This window comes from Lissotriton helveticus, chromosome 1_1 (genome assembly GCF_964261635.1).
Source record: "Lissotriton helveticus chromosome 1_1, aLisHel1.1, whole genome shotgun sequence".
NCBI lineage: Eukaryota > Metazoa > Chordata > Amphibia > Caudata > Salamandridae > Lissotriton > Lissotriton helveticus.
The window spans coordinates 96,876,971-96,896,620 of NC_136057.1; the positions used below are offsets into that span (position 1 = coordinate 96,876,971).

A 19,650-nucleotide genomic window follows, 5' to 3' on the forward strand; every position below is an offset into this window, starting at 1 on the left:
GGTGGTGGCGAAGAGAGACCTGGCACAGGCCTGGAAGAGCGAGCGCGCCCCCCCAATTGGGGCTTGGAGGGCGGGCCTGGACTTCCTCATGGGACTAGAGCAGCCTGTTTTTGAAGCCCGGGGATGTCCCCGCAAACACTACAAGATCTGGAAACGGTGGGCGGAATACCGGGGCCTGCTCCTTGACCCCCCCGTGGACATTGATGATGCATTACAGCTGGATGTGGATCCCGCACTCTAGGCTGCTGGCCGGCTCCACCTTTGTAGGTTATATCATGTTGCTGGACTGTGATCACGTGCTCTGGGTTAGGGTGGGATAAGGGGTGGGTAGCTGCGGGCGGGGCTGGTTGGTGTTTTTGGGGTTGGGTGGGTGGGGTAGTTCGCTGTCATTCACTATATAACGCTGGGTTCGATGCTGTACTAATGATGTGTCTCTTTCTATCTGTCGTTGACAGTCTCCTCCTGACTGTGGAGGGCTGTGTTGAGCTTTGCTTGAACTCATAATAAAATTGGTTATGAAAAAAAAAATCGCATCTTTTCCAACAATAGGATTAAAATGATAAACTTGAATTTCAATTCAATTTATTGATTTAGGCCTTTTTGGAGATCAACAATTTTAAATATATACAAAAACCATACACTTTGGTATATTTGTCACCTAAACTTGAATTCAATCCACCTTTTGATTAAACACTTCCCATTCCAGCAAGCATCACAGGACCACTTGTTGTTATCTTTCCATTTAGTAATGATGTTTCAGATGGCAACAATAATAAATATGTTTAGAATTTTACCTCCGAAAGCAAACACATGCCATTTCTGAATCATGGTGCACAATAAAATGTAGGAACAGAAGGGCATCTTTAGGTATACCATTCATTAATGTTCGACCAGTCTTGAAACTAGAATTCCTGAACTTTTGGACATTTAAATGTCATATTTTTAAAGAGTTCAAACAAACCCAGAACGAGCTCCGCGAAAAATTGAAGATGAGTGAATTGTACTTAGAGAAAATGTGCTGATTAGTAATCTATGGATGTAAAATACAGTGGTCAGGCAATGCTTGTGGATCTAATCTTTTCAGATTTTAACTGCATAGTTTGTTCAATAAATTGACTGAGCATAATACTTGAAGGTCCATCTCTCAGATCAGTTCTATTACAGTTTTATTTGCGATAACACTAAAAGAAGTCAATGATAAATAGATTTTAAAAGCCATGGGTGGAATTGATCCTTGGTCTAAATTCAGATTATTGTCTGCAATAGAAAACAGTGCAAACATAACAAATCTAAAAGGATTGAATATGTTTATTATAGTGGGTTAGAGTAAACCCAGAAGACACACATTGGTCCTGAAACTCAGAAAATGTATCTAAAGATTATGATTACATCCTATGTTATGTCCAGAGACCGCTTTAGATGCTTTCCTGTTAAATATATTTGCAAATGTTACTTAAACAAAACATTAAAGCTGGATGTCAGAAATTCTGTCTTTAAGTATTGTGTAAGAGTTATGTGTGATGGTTTTTATTTGATCTGAAGCAACACTAACACTAAATAGGTACATGCACCGGTTATCATTCAACTAACATTAGCAAACTTAATTTGGAAGGAATTGAGAAAAATGGCCTCATGTATCAAGGGTTTTATTGTTCAAAAATCCACTGGTTCGGTAATTCACAGAGTTTGCAAATGCTAAACCACTTTTTGAAATGTACTAAGCCCATTTAACAATTCAGAATTTGGAAGGGGAATGTTAATAGTGTCCCTTCTGAATATGTAATACATCCTTAAGGTATATATTAAGCTTTGAAACCATATGTGGGTTGAAAAACAGTAACAGGAGGTAGTAACCCAAGGGGATATTTGTGAATCTGAAGTAAAATGGGGTGCATTAAAAATGCCTTTATTTAAAAGCAATCACAGACAAAGTAGTGTGCTGACTCCACAAGCAACCACTTTTAACAAATGGATTATTAGTACATGAACCTCAGTATTTCCTATATTGCTGAAATTTAGTCTCTAATATTTTTGTAATGTCGTGTAAATATTTGTTCCTGTTAGTTCCCATTTCAATATTGTCATGAAATGTACCTATTCTTTTTGTCAAACATATTGAAATATCTTTATCACAATTTTTGGGGCATTCTAAAAAGTGTTTTCACTCTCTAACTTGAAGCTTTCTTAGAAAAATACTGACGCCAGTTCCTGGTTTCTCCTAGATCTTTTAGCTTTCTCACTAAAACAAGCACAATATTGATTTGAGAGAGGTGGTTATTGTAGTCATACGCACTGGGGTTAGTTTAGAAATGACCAATTCCTTAATCTTTAGAAATAATACTTGGAAAAGTTTATATTCAATAATTTCGGATAACTTACTGATAAAGATATCAGATAAAGATCCCCAAATGCCTTACCTTGTGGTATCAAAAATATCCTAGAATTAACATACTTCTCTTCTAGATAAATCCAGGTATGAGAAGTTATTAAATGCGATTATCAACTTTGTTATTTTAACACATTTTCAGTGCACAGAGTATTTTCCCTACATAGATCATGCAATGGTCTGTGCTTGAACGTACAATGAAGGGGTAAAAATGCTCTTTTGCCATAAGGATTTTCTGCAGTGTGGAGTTTCTCATTGTGAAATAGCGTTTTTCTCTGCAGCTTTTCTGGCATTCAGAGCACTCATTAGGTGTTTCATCAGTATGGAGTTGCTTATAGTTAGTGAGGCTTTGCCTATCAAATAGGAATTTCTGGCATTCACAGCATTGGTAATGTTTTTCCCCTGTGTGCGTCTGCTCATGTAGAGTGAGATTAAGTTTAAAATGTATGATTTTCTGGCATTTGGAGAACTGAATTATTTTGATGGTGTGTTTTCTTATGGCGCTTGTAACCATCTCTAACTCTGAATCTTTTCTGACATTTAGAGCACTGATAATTTTATTCACCAGTGTGGATTCTCACATGTTCAGTGAGATGAGATTTTTGGCTGAAACATTTTTGGCATTCGGAGCACTGATAAGGTTTTTCCCCAGTGTGGATTCTTATATGCTGAGTGAGACTGCTCTTTCGAATGAAACATATCTGGCATTCAGAGCACTGATAAGGTTTTTCCCCAGTGTGGATTCTTATATGCTCAGTGAGATTGTTTTTTTGACAGAAACATTTGTGGCATTCAGAGCACTGATAAGGTTTTTCTCCAGTGTGGGTTATTATATGCAGCGCGAGATGTCTTTTTTTACTGAAACATTTCTGGCATTCAGAGCACTGATAAGGTTTTTCCCCAGTGTGGGTTTTTATATGCAGCGTGAGATGTCTCTTTTCATTGAAACATTTCTGGCATTCAGAGCACTGATAAGGTTTTTCCCCAGTGTGGGTTTTTATATGCAGCGTGAGATGCGTTTTTTCACTGAAACATTTCTGGCATTCAGAGCACTGATAAGGTTTTTCCCCAGTGTGGATTCTTATATGCTTAGTGAGACTGCTTTTTTGACTGAAACATTTCTGGCATTCTGTGCACTGATAACGGTTTTCCCCTGTGTGGATTCTTATGTGCTGTGTGAGACTACTTTTTCTACTGAAACATTTCTGGCATTCAGAGCACTGATAAGGATGTTCCACAGAGTGGGTTATTGCATGTCGAGAAAGAATTTGTTGGTTACAAAACCTTTCCTGGCATTCAGAACACTGATAAGGTTTTTCCCCAGTGTGGATTCTTGTATGTTCAGTGAGTCTGCTTTTGCAACTGAAACATTTCTGGCATTCCGTGCACTGATATGGTTTCTCTCCAGTGTGGGTTATTTTATGCCGAGTGAGACTGTTTTTGTCAATGAAACATTTCTGGCAATCTGTGCACTCATGAGGTTTTTCCCCAGTGTGGGTTCTTGTATGCAGAGTCAGAGTGCTTTGATCACTGAAACATTTCTGGCATTCAGAGCACCAATAACGTTTTTCCACAGAGTGGGTTAATGCATGTCGAGATAGACTCGGTTTGTTACAAAACCTTTTCTGGCATTCAGCACACTGATAAGGTTTTTCCACAGAGTGGATTAATTCATGTCGATATAGATTCGGTTTGATACTAAACCTTTTCTGACATTCAGAGCACTGAAAAGGTTTTTCACCAGTGTGAATTCTTGTATGTTCAGTGAGTCTGCTTTTGAAACTGAAACATTTCTGGCATTCAGAGCACTGAAAAGGTTTCTCTCCAGTGTGGGTTATTGTATGCCGAGTGAGACTGTTTTTGTCAATGAAACATTTCTGGCATTCTGGGCACTGATGAGATTTTTCCCCAGTGTGGGTTCTTGTATGCCGAGTCAGAGTGCTTTGATCACTGAAAAATTTCTGGCATTCAGAGCACGGATAACGTTTTTCCACAGAGTGGGTTACTTCATGTCGATATAGACTCGGTTTGATACTAAACCTTTTCTGACATTCAGAGCACTGAAAAGGTTTTTCACCAGTGTGGATTCTCATATGCTCAGTGAGATAAGATTTACGCCTGAAACTTTTTTGGCATACTTTGCATGGAGAGTGTTTTCCCCCAGTGTGGATTCTCATATGCTCAGTGAGATAAGATTTACGCCTGAAACTTTTTTGGCATACTTTGCAGTGAGAGTGGGTTTCCCCTGTGTGCATTCTGTCAAAAATCTGTGGGATAAGATTTATGGCTGTATCTTTTTGGGCACAGGTAACTTTTCTCCCCAACTTCGGTTATTTTGCCTCGATTTTAGAGTCGGGCTTGTTTAGATAATGTTCAGCACTTTTCTCTAAAAGAAATTGTGTGTAATCTTCTCAACACTTGAATTGAGCAAAAAATGTCGGGAAGCAGTCCTGTAACACCTGTTGACATTTTTCTAGCAGATAATAGTCTTTAGGTAATAGCCTCTTCGGCAGTAACTTAATTTGTGACTGAAGTTTTTCTCAAATCTTTTTGTATAGGTTCTTAGCAATGCAGTAATAAGGTGTTAGTCTGATATTTACTGATTAAACTGATAAGTACCTTTTTGCACTTTGTAATGGCAGTAACTAAGGGCGTTAGAACGTGCAGAGTACTATTGTGGATCATTAGTCGCAGAACATCAGTTCCTTCTACCCTTTCTATGTTTGGTGTAAGGTTAAGGTTTGTAGTTCGGAGTATGACAATTTATTTACATTAGATATAGCGCAACGGTGCTCCTTTAATCCATTTTTATATTTAACAGTTTTACATATCACTCCTGCACAACAGATAATGTTCAGGCGATTTACATAGAAATACAGAACAGTATGCAATAAAAAGGAAACAATCTGAGATGGTCATTAACACAATAAAGTGTTGAATTTTTAAGGTTTTCGCAAGAGTGAACAGAGTGGGTCAAGGTGTTATATCCCAAGGCAAATAGTCTCAAACTTGCGTAACTGGTTAAAAACGGTTGTTGAACAAAGGTGATTTTCCAATCTTTTGGTTGTTAACGTGTCAGCTTCGGAGTCTTCTTTCAGCGTCTTTTCTTTGATGGTATCCAGAAGAAACCTTTAGTTGTAACTTTCTTTTATGCAGTGTGTGCTTCCTCTCTAGAATTACATGATGCTTTAGATGAACGTTATTCTGTCATGCTGAGGCAATTTGTCTTTCTGATAGTATTTCAGATGAGGATGCTGAAGCGGTCTTTCTACATTATTTCTGATGCTGTGTGCACAGATATGGCTTTGCTCTGGTTTAATGAAATGCAAAATTAGAGACTTCACTTACAGGTATAGTACTTTCCTCGCCACACTTAGATTTTTGGAAATTATTTAAACGTAGAATGCTGGATGTCCTTCAATTTTTCAAAATAATCCTTCTTATGGCACTGACATTCAGTTGCTTAGTGCTAAATCTTGCTTTCTTTGTTCGTAATTTCAATCACCTATAGGATTAAAATTAAATTGTTAATACATGTACATTTCCAAAAATATAATTTACAAGCCAAATCAATGCATAATTTTGAATATGCTGAGCTGTTTTTCAGACAGAGCAGAGTGTAGAATGGTAGCCTGAGAGTACTTGGATGTAGGAGTGAGGATTTGTAGAATTTTCCACATTTTATTAAGCTCACAAAGGATACATCTACCCTATGGAGTTCAACAAATAATTGAGTTAAACCTAAATGGCCTAAGATTTGAAAACTATACGACACTTCCGGGAGAAATAACGACAGTAAATTATAAGAAACTTTATTGGTCAGATAACACCAAAGATTCTATTACAAACACTGCGCAAGCAATTGTGGATTTTCACTTCGAAGGAGATTATTCGAATGCTGTCGAAAAATGGTCTCTCTTCACAAAGCAAATAATTACCACACTCTCAATAATATGCTAATAAAGGTCAGTGGAGGAAAAAAGCAGCATGTTCATTGGTGAAAATTTCGTTTGAAAGCCATCAATTAAAAAAAGGACGTAACAGAATCCTGAGATTGATCAAAAGGTTTGAAGTTAATTTAATTTACAGAGTAAAACTCAAAAAGATAAATACAGGAGTAAGGAAAATGACCTGGAAGGACAAAATGCAAGAAAAGCAATAGTTGTGGGCAAAAGCTCTATATGCTTGCAAAATTGAGTAATTCAAAAGGCTTCTGGATTCTATTAAACAAACTGAATAGATCTAGTAGGAAATCTACTTCATCAACAGTAACTGAATCTGAATGGGTATCGTTCATAGATACGCATTTGAATCCTACTCCTAACATGGCTGTGAATTCTACTGATTGGGCTATAAATGGAATAGGAGGAGAAAAGAAAGATAACAGAAAACCAAGTATGTAAATTAATAAAGAATCAGAGATCCAATGGTGCCCCCGGCCCACATGGGATTCCCGCTGTGTTGTATAAGGAGAAAGCATCATATTGGTCGAGCTATCGAACACCAGTATTTAATCATGCTCTCCAATACAGAACAGTCCCCGAGGCATGGATCGGATCTATAATTTCTCCTATATAAAAAAGTGGGGATTGGTCCCTCCCATCCAATTACAGATTAATTACGCTCCAAGATATTGCAGCTAAATTAGTTGCATCGGTTCGACTCAAGGAGTTAATTCATCGGGCTAATGAAAACTATTTATTTCCACCGAACCAATCAGGTTTTGTACACGGTCAAGGTACAACAACAAATGTGTTAACACTGGGAATTTTAATGGAAAAATATAAAACAAAAAAACAGCCATTATATTTATGTTTCGTTGATTTTAGAGCTGCCTTTGACTGCGTAAATAGGAAGATTTTATGGAGGAAACGGGATTGTTATAGCATTAGCTCCAGCCTTTCAAATGCAATACAATTGTTATATACCGATACTTGGACAAGAGTCCGGCTAGGGAATGGCTCAGAAATTTCGAGGAAAATGTAAAAAACTAGTGGCCTAAAGTAAGGGTGTGTTTTAGCTCCATATTTATTTTTATCAGACTTTACCCTTGCAATGAACAATGAGTTAGCAGACTCACCAAAGCTGGCTGAGAAACAAATATCGAACTTATTATACACTGATGAGGTCGTCCTGCTAAGCCAAACAAGGATAGGACTGCAGCAATTAATAAACAAAACATCAATGTATTCAATTGAGAACAAAATGACAATAAACTAAACAAAAACAAAAGTAATGGAAGTCAGTACCAAGAAACGGAAGGGCAGTCAATACAAATGGTACCACCAAAAGAGGGAGCTAGAAAAAATTAAATGTTCTAAATATCTTGGGATACAGTTTGACGAGAAAGGATCTTTTTCATACCATAAAATGGAGATGAAGATAAGAGCCAAAAGTCTACAAGGGGCATTTCGCCTACTTTATAGCTCCTTGGGAGGCCCAACCTATACCCCATTAATAAAAGTAATAATAGCTAAATTGCTCCCAAGCTTTATATGGAAGTGAAATACTCCGTGGTTTGGATTCTGCATCATTAAATAATGATATTACAAATACATTTAAACATCTGTTTTGGCTTCCACTTAATGTATCTCCTGCTCCGATAAGTCTGGAATTTGGCTTTTGTAATCAACAATATGCAAGAATGGGTCAGTACGTTAAGACCTGGAGACACATCAAAACTAATATCAATAACCAAATGTGCAAATTTTTGTGGAAAGAAATGCAACAAAATGAAAAATTGTCCTTCTTTAAATATCTGCAAAAAGCTCTTGAAGAATTGTCAATTGCTGAGATCTGGGAAATGTCTTTAACAGTACAAAGTTTTAAGAAAATAATTACAAACCAGCTAAATATTTGTCACTTTTAAAAGACAAAGAACTGTTTATTAAGAGAGCCCACGCATGGATGTTGGTCCAGGAATATACAAGTATTAAGGTCAATCAATCAATCAATCAGAACATTTTTAGAGTGCGCTACTCACCCGTGAGGGTCTCAAGGCGCTGACGGGAGGGAGGGGTGCTGTTACTGCTCGAATAGCCAGGTCTTGAGGTGCTTCCTGAAGGTGAGATGGTTCTGAGTCAGTCATAGGTGTGCGGGGAGGGAGTTCCATGTCTTGGCGGCCAGGTAGGAGAACGAACTTCCTCCGGTTGTGGATCTGTGGATCAGTGGGGCGATGGCGTGGGTGAGGCTGGCGGAGCAGAGTTGGCGGGTGGGAGTGTAGAATGAAAGGCGGCTGTTGAGGTATTCGGGGCCCATGTGTGGAACGCTTTGTGTGCGTGGGTGAGGAGCCTGAACGTGATCCTCTTGCTGACGGGGAGCCAGTGCAGGTTTCTCAGTTGGGGGGTAATGTGGCTGTGGCGAGGGATGTCAAGGATGAGTCGTGCGGATGCGTTCAGTATGCGCTGAAGTCGTTTCGGAAGTTTGGCTGTTGTTCCTGCTTATAGGGCGTTCCCGTAGTCCAGGCGGCTGTTAACTCAACTGTTAAATAAAATTGGTCCGGCACTTCACCACATGAGCCTCCAGTACCTTTGCCAGGTACAGGAGCAAAGACATTGGGTGGTAATTCAACAGGATCTGGGGGTCTGCTCCTGATTTCTTCAGAAGGGAAACCACAATTACCTCTTTAAAGGCCTTAGGGACACAACCCTAGAATAGGGACTCATTCAGAAGAGAGCGGGCTGGACCCGGGAGGCCGGTGAAGGCTTCTTTTAGGCCTGTGGTGGGCAGCAGTCCGTAGGGGATCCAGATTTTATTTTTTTTAAAAAGGTCTTGGAACACCTGTGTACAGTAGTTCTCTGCAATCTTCTCTGCTGGTGCACATTGGTAGTGGCCGGCTCTTCTTAGGTCATCAGGAACTGAAGTTCAGAGACTGGGGATGCCACCTAAAAACTAGATTTAGGTATTTACAAGGGAGTGACAGGTGGTGTCCAATGGGCCCTTTGCCTGGGGTGTCAACGCCCTCTAACATGCCCACCTTCTGTGAGAGGAGGACACAGTCCTAGCCCTAAGTGGATAAGTCCCATCATCTTCAAGATGGTGAGCACTGAAAAGTGTACATGACCTAGCCTCTAGTACCCGAGGGGTGTTGTTGGCAGAGGGGGGCACATCTCCTATTCTACCAAAGGTTCCCGGCCTGTCCTGCTGCCAAAAAGGGGGTGAGGACAGGATGGAGGCCAGCTCCTTCGAACAGGAGAGGCTGGGGTCGCATTACAAAGGAGGCAAGACCTCTGAAGCTCCCCACCACGGATGGCTCTTCCTGTCCAGTGGGAGATGTGAACACCTCCACCCAGGAATGGCATTGTTCTCAGCCTCAGAGTGCGCAGGCACTCTCCCCTGAGGTCAGAACACACTCTGGTGGTAGCAGGCTGGCTCAGGTCAGTCAATTACCGCACTAAGGATTGGTAGGTTTCAGGGGACCCCTCTAAGGGGCCCTCTGTTTTGCAATTTTTAATAAAAATCTACACTGGAATCATTGAAAGTTTATTATGTTGAGATGTTTGGTGCCAAACATCACATATTTCAGCGAAGCCATCATGGAGCCCGGGAACTCATAATGACGAGTGTCCAACCTATGTACTTGCTATGGGGAGATGATGTGGTGCAGCAGCCAGAGCTGCTGACTCGGGCACCCATCAATGATGAGGCAACCTTCAACGAGGCATCTGTTGACGAAGCAGGTAGAGCCTTGAGAGCCATCGACCGTCTCGTTGACTAGGAGGCATCCGTCGACGATCGACTGGAGCCAGTCCTCTTTTTCATCAACAACGAAGTGAGGGAGGTGGCAGACAAGCAAGGCCTCACCGACACCATGACAAACATCGACGGAGAAGACGCCGATGACATAATCATTGTAGGTTGAGGAGAAGAGAAGGTGGAAGTCGTCGTGGTAGCAGTGGCGACAGAAGTCTTCATCGACGAGGAACCCATTTTTTAGGCAAATTTGTCTCTGGAAGAGACTTAGACAACTGAGACTTAGAGGCAGATCTCGGAGGCGTAGAGGGCATAGGTAGTCCCTTAGAAGGAGCAAGAGCCCTTTTTGAGGAAGAAGTCTGGCCTTCATGAGTAGAGGTGTGTTCTTTCTTGAGCACCTTAGACTTAGACCATCTGAGCCTCACTAGCCCACTTCCTAGAGATTACAGTCCTGAGAGAGGAATCACTCTCAACATCTGATAAGGGATTATCCTTGGTCTTGAGTTTCTGTAACCACAGAAGTAGACATGTCTCTCTGTCTCTTAAAGTCTTTTGAGGAAAAGTCCTGCAGATTTTACAATCTCTCACCTGATGTTCTGGGTGGAGGCAGTAGATACACTTTTTGTGGGGGTCTTCGGAATGAAGCCGGAGTTTCCCACAAGACTCACAGTGTCTGATGAGTGACCTCTTTCTAGTAGACAAAGCAGTGAAAATATTCTGAAGAGTTTCTGAAGAGAAAGGTAGAGGTACTGAGCAGAGCTCAGGGAGACTCCCTTCACACAACACGCGGTAGAAAATCTGAGAGCCTGAGCATCTAAGGAGAAGGTTCCAGAGAGTGCTGTCGCCTTGTGGTAAATAAATAAATAATACCCTATTTTTGACTAGATTTATAGCATGACAGATAGCTCAATAAATAAGAGTCAAAATTCGAGGTAGTAGGAGTTTCTGCAGGTTTATTACAGCATAAGGACAGGATCAGGTCAACCTGCATAGGAATAGGACAATAAGGCAATAGGACAATAGGACAGGGCCCGGCAGCTGCCGGGGCTGGGTCTGGGATGAGCGCGCTAACATTCAATAACAAAACATTGACTTATATACATAGCGCAAACACATAGCAGTACATTGCAGTAGGCGTAACAGTAGGTGGAGTAGAAGGCGTGACGCGTAGCAGTCGCGAGAGATAACAGTAATAAGAGGTGTAACGGGGAGTTTACTTAGACATGTGATGCAAAACGTAACAGAATATGTCATGAATGGGCGGACACATAGGAGGGGGCTACCTAAGGAGCAGGGACCCCTAACCTAATGGTGCGCGAAAACTAGCAATGACGTGTTACTAGGAGAAGCTGGGGGCTACGAACTCTGTGCTAGGAGCAGAGACTAGAGTCTGGAGGGTCGGAGCGACATGTACTTAAACCCTATCTGGTATCTAATGTTTAGGGAACATGTTGATATAAACTAGAAGTCATGAGGGGAGAAGCTAACTTGATTCTAAGACTGGACCATGCATTATTCTACATGTAGTGCGTGAAGAATATTAAATGACTATTAAATACAGTATTTTCTCTAACGTGGAAACGAGAAGGCTAGACAATGACGGAAACTATTGATGCAGTTCAGTAGCTTAGGAATGCAGAGGAGGAGGACTGAACTGATAGCAGGAACTATAACATACTTTTGGCAGACTCAGAGGCAGAGCCGGGGTGCACCGGGCACTGCGAGGCAGGAAGTAAGTGAAGGGTCGAGGATACAGGTGGGGGCTGTATCGCTCCTCAGCGAGGCTTTCAGGAGACAGGAGCTGAATCTGTGGTCCGGGCCCTTTTTGAGGCCTGGAAAACGGGGACTTTATAATTGAATAACGTGCACACTGAGAAACGTGGCAACATCACTTACATAGGCCTGATATTCGTAGTATTCACGAGGACTGGAAACTAACATACTAGAGGTGGACACAACTGTAATTGCGTCTTTAATCAGAAATGGGGAATAACATATGCATATTGATCATGCACACATAACACATGATGGATGAGGCGTAGGGACACAGAACATGGCAAAATTTACTTTTCCACATTCCCTCCTTGTCACTACGTTTCCATCAGGAAACATCAATATTCATGATACCGTCTATCATTTCATACAGTACCATTTGCTCGTCTCGAATTGTCTTGGAACGGGATTTAGAACAGGGCTTGGGACTGGGAATACTGGGAATACAAGAGGTAGCACACATGCTGCAAATCGCAGGGCCACATTGTATACAGAGGCAGCAGCTAAATATAATCGCTACTGCAATACCTAGAAAGGACAGGACTTTCCATCCCCAGGTGGAAATTACATTCCAGAACCAACCGGACCATGTCCAGGTGCCTGGATCTTGGTGTAACAGATGGGCAATTTTATGGAGTCTGGTTATAGCTGAATAAACAGACGGCGCGTTATTTGGAATGAAAATGCAACAACTGGATCCGAGAATTCTACAGGCCCCGCCCCTATCGGCCAGTATGACGTCAAGGACGAGACGATTCTGTAAAACGACAATTCTCATAAAGGATTGCTCTTCAGTTAAATTACCTAGAGCGGAGGCAGTCTCATCTACTACTGCTTCAAGGGTTCTTGTTAACCTACGGATTAGCTTACTATTTACAACTGTACCTAAATAAGGGAAAACACCTTTATCTATATCAATGAATTGCTCTGCGGCGGTTTCAGTATAATCGACAATCGGGAGATTTCTCTTGTGTCTAGTGTGTACTAAGAAAGAATTCCTATGATAGTCAGGTGGGGCTAGAAAAACAGGTGGCAGTAGGAAAGCAATGTAACAGGTTCCCTCCCAATCGAGGGGCAGACGGACATATGCAGTTTGACCACAAACAAAATAAGAATGACGTGAAGCTTTAAAAATAGATTTCCTACTGTCACTATACTCGATAACAGTAGTACATTCACTATGACCTATATGTACAGAACCATAACTACGGACACATAATTCGCCTTTGACTGGTAGTACTGAAATAGCGGGTGAGTCTGGAGTAGTATCAGACTGAACATTCAGGACCATGAAATTCGACGAATAATTTCCTAAATTATATACTTCATTTTCTAAATCTAAACCTGTTCTGTGGGGAAGACCTTGCTTGTCTGGAAAACATGTACTGTTAAGAAAAGACATATCTGTTGAGGATGACGTTAACATGGACCATGCTCCACACGAACCATTGTGTGAGAATGGGTAAGGAAAGAGTGGCAGAACTCCCTTCGGTGTCTGGAAAGGGGGGAGTCGACCACACACCCAACAATTAGTGGCATTGCTGGTCTGGTGTGAATAATGTAACATACGGATAAATGTGTTATTACGCATTGCGAGGCGGTATGAATATTCGTGAGGAGGCAGATCACTAAACGTGTGTTCTACTGTAGCATGAGCAGACATATTTACATGAGGAACTGGAAAACACAGGAAAAGTGCGTAGCTGGTGCAGGAAATCATTATGCTGAGAAATAATATGAAACTCAGAAAAACGATACATTTGATTGAGCTTTGACTGACTCTCTCACTATGGGGGTCTATTTTATACATGTCAGAAACAGTCTAACCGTTTCACCTAGGGGAGGACTTATACAATCAAACTGGCTGACTTATTAGACCTGAGCTTTAACTTATACTCCTGTTGCGGAGTTTTCTCTAACAAGGGAGGGGTTGTAACAATGTCTTGTGCGGGACAGTCCTTTAAAACAATGTTCTGGCAATCCTTCGAATCCTGGGAAATGTTCTTGGGAATGTTTTTAAAGACTGGTTTCGGTCCTTTGAAAAGTTTTACATGAGAAAGGTGGACCCACCCCTTCCTGCCTTCCAACTTGACGGCAGTTCGGGTGGTCAAGAGGACCTGACGTGGCTCTTTCCAACGTGGTTCCAGCGAACTTGATCTGTCGAAATTTCTGATCATCACAAGGGATCCTGGAACGATCTCGTGCGGTGCCACCTCGGTATTGTCTGGAAATGCGGCGGCAACCTGTGAACGACATGAGTTGAGGGCAGACATCAAGGAAGCTAGGTAATCTGTCAGCATATTACATGAAACATCGGTAATACTTCGGGGTCTAGGAGTACCCCACATATTGGGGGGGCGGCCGAAAACGACCTCATACGGGGACAGACCTGATCTGGAATGTGCGACCATACGCATGTAAAACAGAGCGACTGGCAAAGCTACTAACCAGTCCACACCCTTGTCTTTACAGACTTTTGCTATACGGATTTTCAGAGTCTGATTATGCCTTTCGACTAGTCCAGCTGCTTCTGGATGGCGTACACAATGGAACTTCCACTGGTACCCTAACAACAGGGAAACATGTTTCATGAGTTCGGATGAGAATGGCTGACCGTTATCAGAATATACGACTCTAGGGAGTCCATATCTAGGGAAAAATTCACGAACCAACTGCTTGGCAGTGGTCGCGGCTGTGTAATCTGGGACTGGATATGCTTCTGTCCATCTGGACAAAGCGCATACAACTACAAGGACATACTTGAAACCTCGACATCGCTCCATTTGAATATAATCCATCTGGAGGACCTCAAAAGGGTGGTCAGGGGGCTGGAAACCACCTTGTTCCACCGGGACACTTTTACCTGGATTAAACTGACAACATATCATACAGGTACGGACTTTCTGCTTGGCTGCAGCTCGTAAATGCTTATTGAACCAAATGTTCTGGATACTGTCTAACATAGCTTTTTCTCCTAAATGTGCTGGACTATGTGCGGTATTGATAATGACTTGAACCATAGAATCGGGGAGAAACCATGTGGCTCTACCCTTCGTTAACCATCCTTGATCTGTCTGGACCCCTCCTTGTACAGACCATTTCTTGATTTCATCGGGAGTAGCATGTGACTGGATATCTATGACATCTTGAGTAGGGTCCTTAACTGTCATGCATGTAATCAGATCTGGAATATGTGTCTGATTAACTGGAATGTCTGGAGTCTGTGCTGTAAGCTTGGCTGTGCGGTCTGCTAAATCATTACCTTGGGAAATAATGTCAGTAACTTTCGTATGTGCTTTGCACTTCATGATAGCAATAGACGTCGGTAAATGTATGGCATCTAACAGGGCTTGAATAAGGAGACCATGCTGAATCTTGGTTCCATGAGAAGTCATAAAACCTCTCTCCTGCCAGAGCACTCCGAAGTCGTGTACAACTCCGAATGCGTAACGTGAATCTGTGTAAACATTAACTTTCAGGTTCTTGGCATGTATACAGGCTTGTGTCAGAGCGACTAGCTCTGCTGCTTGAGCGGACAGAGTATCAATACGGTGTGTTTCAATAACTTCAGTGTCAGTAGTCACTGCATACGCGGCGACTAGTTCTCCTGTACTAGTTCTCATACATGAACCATCCACATAAAGTGTCAGGTCAGGATCTGGTAACGGAATGTCTGTTAGGTCTTGTCTCGGCTTTGTCGTAATGTTAACTACTTCCACACAATCATGTGTGTCTGGATTTGAACTAACTGATGGTAACAGTGTAGCAGGATTCAGAACGTTGCAGCGTCTAATTTCTATGTGTGGCTGGAACAGTGTCAATTCATAACCTGTTAAACGTGCAATTGTCAAGTGCTGAGTTTGTGTTCGGTTTAAAAGAACTTCTACTGAATGTGGGACCTGTACTGTCAGGGAATGTCCTAAAACTATAGAATCACTTTGTCTGATAGCTAGTGCTGTGGCTGCAACTGACTTGAGGCACGCAGGCAACGCCTGGGCGACTGGATCTAATGTGCTCGAAAAATAAGCACAGGGCTTGTATTGACCTGCTTGATCTTGTGTGAGAACAGATAATGCTGTACCTTCGCGTTCAGTAACGAAAAGTGTAAAAGGCTTACTGTAGTTCGGTGTAGCTAGAACTGGAGCTTGACATAGGGCTTTCTTTAACTCGTTGAAACTAAGTGTATGGTCAGATGTCCAAGGGAGGACAGTCGATACGGCTGCCTCCTGTGTCGTTAACTGTATCAGTGGCTTGGCTAGGAATGCATACTGGGGAATCCATTGTCTACAATAAGAAGTAAGGCCGATAAAGGCACGTACCTCCTTCTGAGTTCTGGGCTGGGGAAGACTCGCTATTAACTGGATACGGTCGGGTGTCAACTGCCTACCCCTCTTGGACAGCAAGTGTCCTAAGTATACCACTTGCTGGACACAGAATTGAAGCTTCGAAGGTGACACCTTGTGCCCCATCTCGGCTAGAAAATACAGAACTGTAAGTGATGCACGCTCGCAGTCACGTTCAGAACGGGCTGTGATCAGTAGATCATCGACATACTGGAGCAGGGCAGTGTCAGCTGGCATGTGAATGTTGTCTAGTTGTCTCTTGAGTGCTTGACTGTAAATACTAGGGCTTTCTGTGAAACCTTGAGGAGCGCGTGTAAACATATAGCTCCTTCCATTTAAACAAAATCCGAAAAGAAACTGGCTGTCTGGATGAATTGGAACACTAAAAAATGCATTCTTGAGGTCAATAACAGTGAAAAACATGGCTTCGGAATCAATGGCTGTTAACAGGGAAGAAATGTCTGGGACAACTGGGTACTGAGGAATAATACATTTGTTAAGCTCTCGTAAATCAATCACTAATCGATATACCGGGGGTGCATTTGGATCAGTACGTTTCATGACTGGAATGATCGGAGAATTGCATACATTGGAGTCAGTTTCTACAACTACTCCTTGAGCCATGAGCTCGTCAATAATTTTGGATAAGGCTGCTACAGCCTCAGGTGGCAATCTATACTGCCTGATTCGTGGTAACACTACACCTGGTTTAAGAGTCACACGATAGGGTGTGATTTGCATGTAACCTACATCAGTTGGACCTTGCGCCCATAAATGCTGCGGAACATTAGACAATCTTGAATCAAAATCTCGTAATACATAGTGACCCTTAAAGTCACGTAGGAACAGACGTATTCCCTCTGGGGAACAGCAAATAACTGCACCTAATTCCTTCAGTGTCTTAATGCCTAATAGATTTTCTGGACATGACTTAGTAAGTAACAGATCAGTAGTACGGGACAATGGACCTACTTCTAGAGTAACTGGCTTAGATATCTCATTAACTATGGGTTTTCCTGAAAATCCAAGGGAAACATTTCTTGAGCCTGAGAGCGGAGCCCCTGGTACTTCGGCGTGACTAATTGTGGTCCTACTTGCCCCTGTATCGATCAAAAACTTTCTGTCTTTCCCTAATACTTGACTGTGAACATAGGGACCTTCTTGGTCTACAGGTATCTCGATGAGAGGCAAGCCTACCTCCCTCTCTAGGCTGTTTTCATGAATATGACTGGTACTCTGGATACTCGGACTGTGCATACTGGTACATCTGCGATGTAACATGCTGTGTTGCAGCAATAGGCTGCGGTACTGTAACTGTCTGTTGTGCATTCTGTGACTGAGGAATCTGTGAAACTTGTTCTTGTCTAGGCGGACGTGGTCTTTCTTTAGTCTTACCAGTAGCTATGTTGTGTTTCAGAACTGCACACTCGTTTATAAAATGACCTGGCTGTTTACAATAATTGCAGTTCCCTTTAACGGGAGCTGCAGGATGACTGGCTTGATTCGGACCCCTCTTCTGACTGTCTTGAGGAACAGATTGTGCAACTAGCACTTTCATTTTCGTGTCTTTCATACGTTTTCTTTCGTGTTCTTGCTCTTCTCTGATTCTATTCTGGTGATACTGGAGCATCTGGAGCATCTGGGACGGAGTATTTGCTTGCCAGGTGCTTTCGACTTTCAAAACTCGGTTTTTAATTTGTGGACTTGAATTCTCGACTAATTTGGTAACGAAAAGATGAGGGTACGACTCACTACTTGTCTTGAGACCACTGTTGATACTGAAACATTTCTCAAATCTAGAATAAAAATCACTAATGTCCTCATCTTGCTTCTGTTTACAGGCTGAGATTGCATCCCAGTCTTCTTTCCTAGTTGTCAATAATCTGGGTAAAACTTGAATCAATAATTCTGGTAATTCTCTACATTTATCTCCAAGACCGGTACCTGGTACTCGTGCCTTGTCTTCAGCTTCTAGAGCTGCCCAATCGATCTTTTTCTCTCCCACCTCCCATTCTTTTTCCTTTAACTTTTCATACACCCCTGCGGGTAGCAGGACCTTTAACATTTTAATGATATCTGGGTAAGTGTATTCTCCCATACGGAGCATGTCTTTTAATTCTCTATGGAACCCCGCTGGATCTTTGTCATGACTGGGAATTAATTTCTTCATTTCAAGGAGTTCCATCTTTGAAATCGGAGTGTATACAAACACTCGTTGCATTACGCCACCCGCCCCTTGGACTGGGTGGACTTCTCGTAGCGGATTCTGTCTGTCTATGTAAAATGGTTTACTTTCTGGGGGTGAGACATAAACAAAATGCGGATTCAGAAACGTTCTATATTTGTGACGCTGTTCTAGAATGACACTTATTAAATCGGTACCTAGACCTCTCCATCTGTACTGGAGTAACTCGTTCAGGATATCATGTAACGGGCCTGGATCAGAATGTTGACCCTCATACAGGGTAATGAGGTGCTGGATCATATACATACCCACCAGTCGTTGCTCGGCTGGGGGCAGTTTCAGAAACATTTGTGCCACTATTTCGTCTGGAAAAGTGGTAGAATCAGTAATCCATCGGACTGCTGATCGGGCTAGTTCTTGTTCATGCATGGTACTTAATTCGCTATAACCGACTCGTGATTTCAGAATGTGATCGGTAGCTTGAAATACTTGTTCTAGAGAACCTCGTTCTGGTGCTGGATGATGAAAAATAGACATAGGTTCTAGACGTAAATGGCGATCTGGAAATCTGGATTTTCCTACATACGCTATTCTGGCGGGATTCTCGTTCTCTTCCTCTTCAGGATCAGAGATACTTTCTTTCTCGCTTACTTGTGCTGCTTTACGCTGTTCGTGTAACCTTATTATTTCTTTACGAATTTTCTTGTACATACTTTCCATGGCACTAATGGTCTTGTGCTTACCCTCGGCTATATTATCACTCCACCTTGTTAGGATTCTCATTTCGGCGGGATCTTTAGACGGATAATCTTGTTCTCTTATTAGACAATTGATCAGGAACTTTAATATCATGAGCTGAATCTCGGCTTTCCTTTGAGACATAATCTCGCCTATACTTTCTGGATCATCCCCTGTACGGATGAAACGATATATTCTGTCTAGATCTTCTTTCATATTTGGTAAGGTGACTAGATACTCGGTCACCCTTCTTACGCGTACGGAATATAAAACCATATTATACTCGCCTGGAACTGTGTCATAGACGCATTCGGCAAGGGCTTGTCTGATTTCTGTAACTGACTTATTACTTTTTGGAGTACGCTGTGATGCTTGAGCATGTAATTCGAGTGCTGACAAACGCTTGTGTGGCGGCGGGGTTTGAGGAGGACCTCCTCCTGCGGCCCCTAGACTAGAATCGTCGACTGACATTCTTCGTGCTTGCAGGGTCGGTAATTGTAACGTGGGCTGAACTTGTATGGCAGGCTGACCCG

General features: G+C 42.1%; 1 protein-coding gene across 2 annotated transcripts in view; it reads right to left on the bottom strand.

Moving 5' to 3' along the window:
• Nucleotides 1–530: 530 nt before the first annotated feature.
• Nucleotides 531–19,650, bottom strand: part of LOC144756309 (uncharacterized) — a 48,281-nt gene continuing 29,161 nt past the window's right edge. For both annotated transcript variants that reach the window (XM_078646133.1, XM_078646046.1), the window contains exon 4: nucleotides 531–5,891. In XM_078646133.1, the coding sequence (XP_078502259.1) occupies nucleotides 2,944–4,641 (1,698 nt within the window). In that variant the 5' untranslated portion in view covers nucleotides 4,642–5,891 and the 3' untranslated portion in view covers nucleotides 531–2,943. The remainder of the gene's footprint in view (nucleotides 5,892–19,650) is intronic.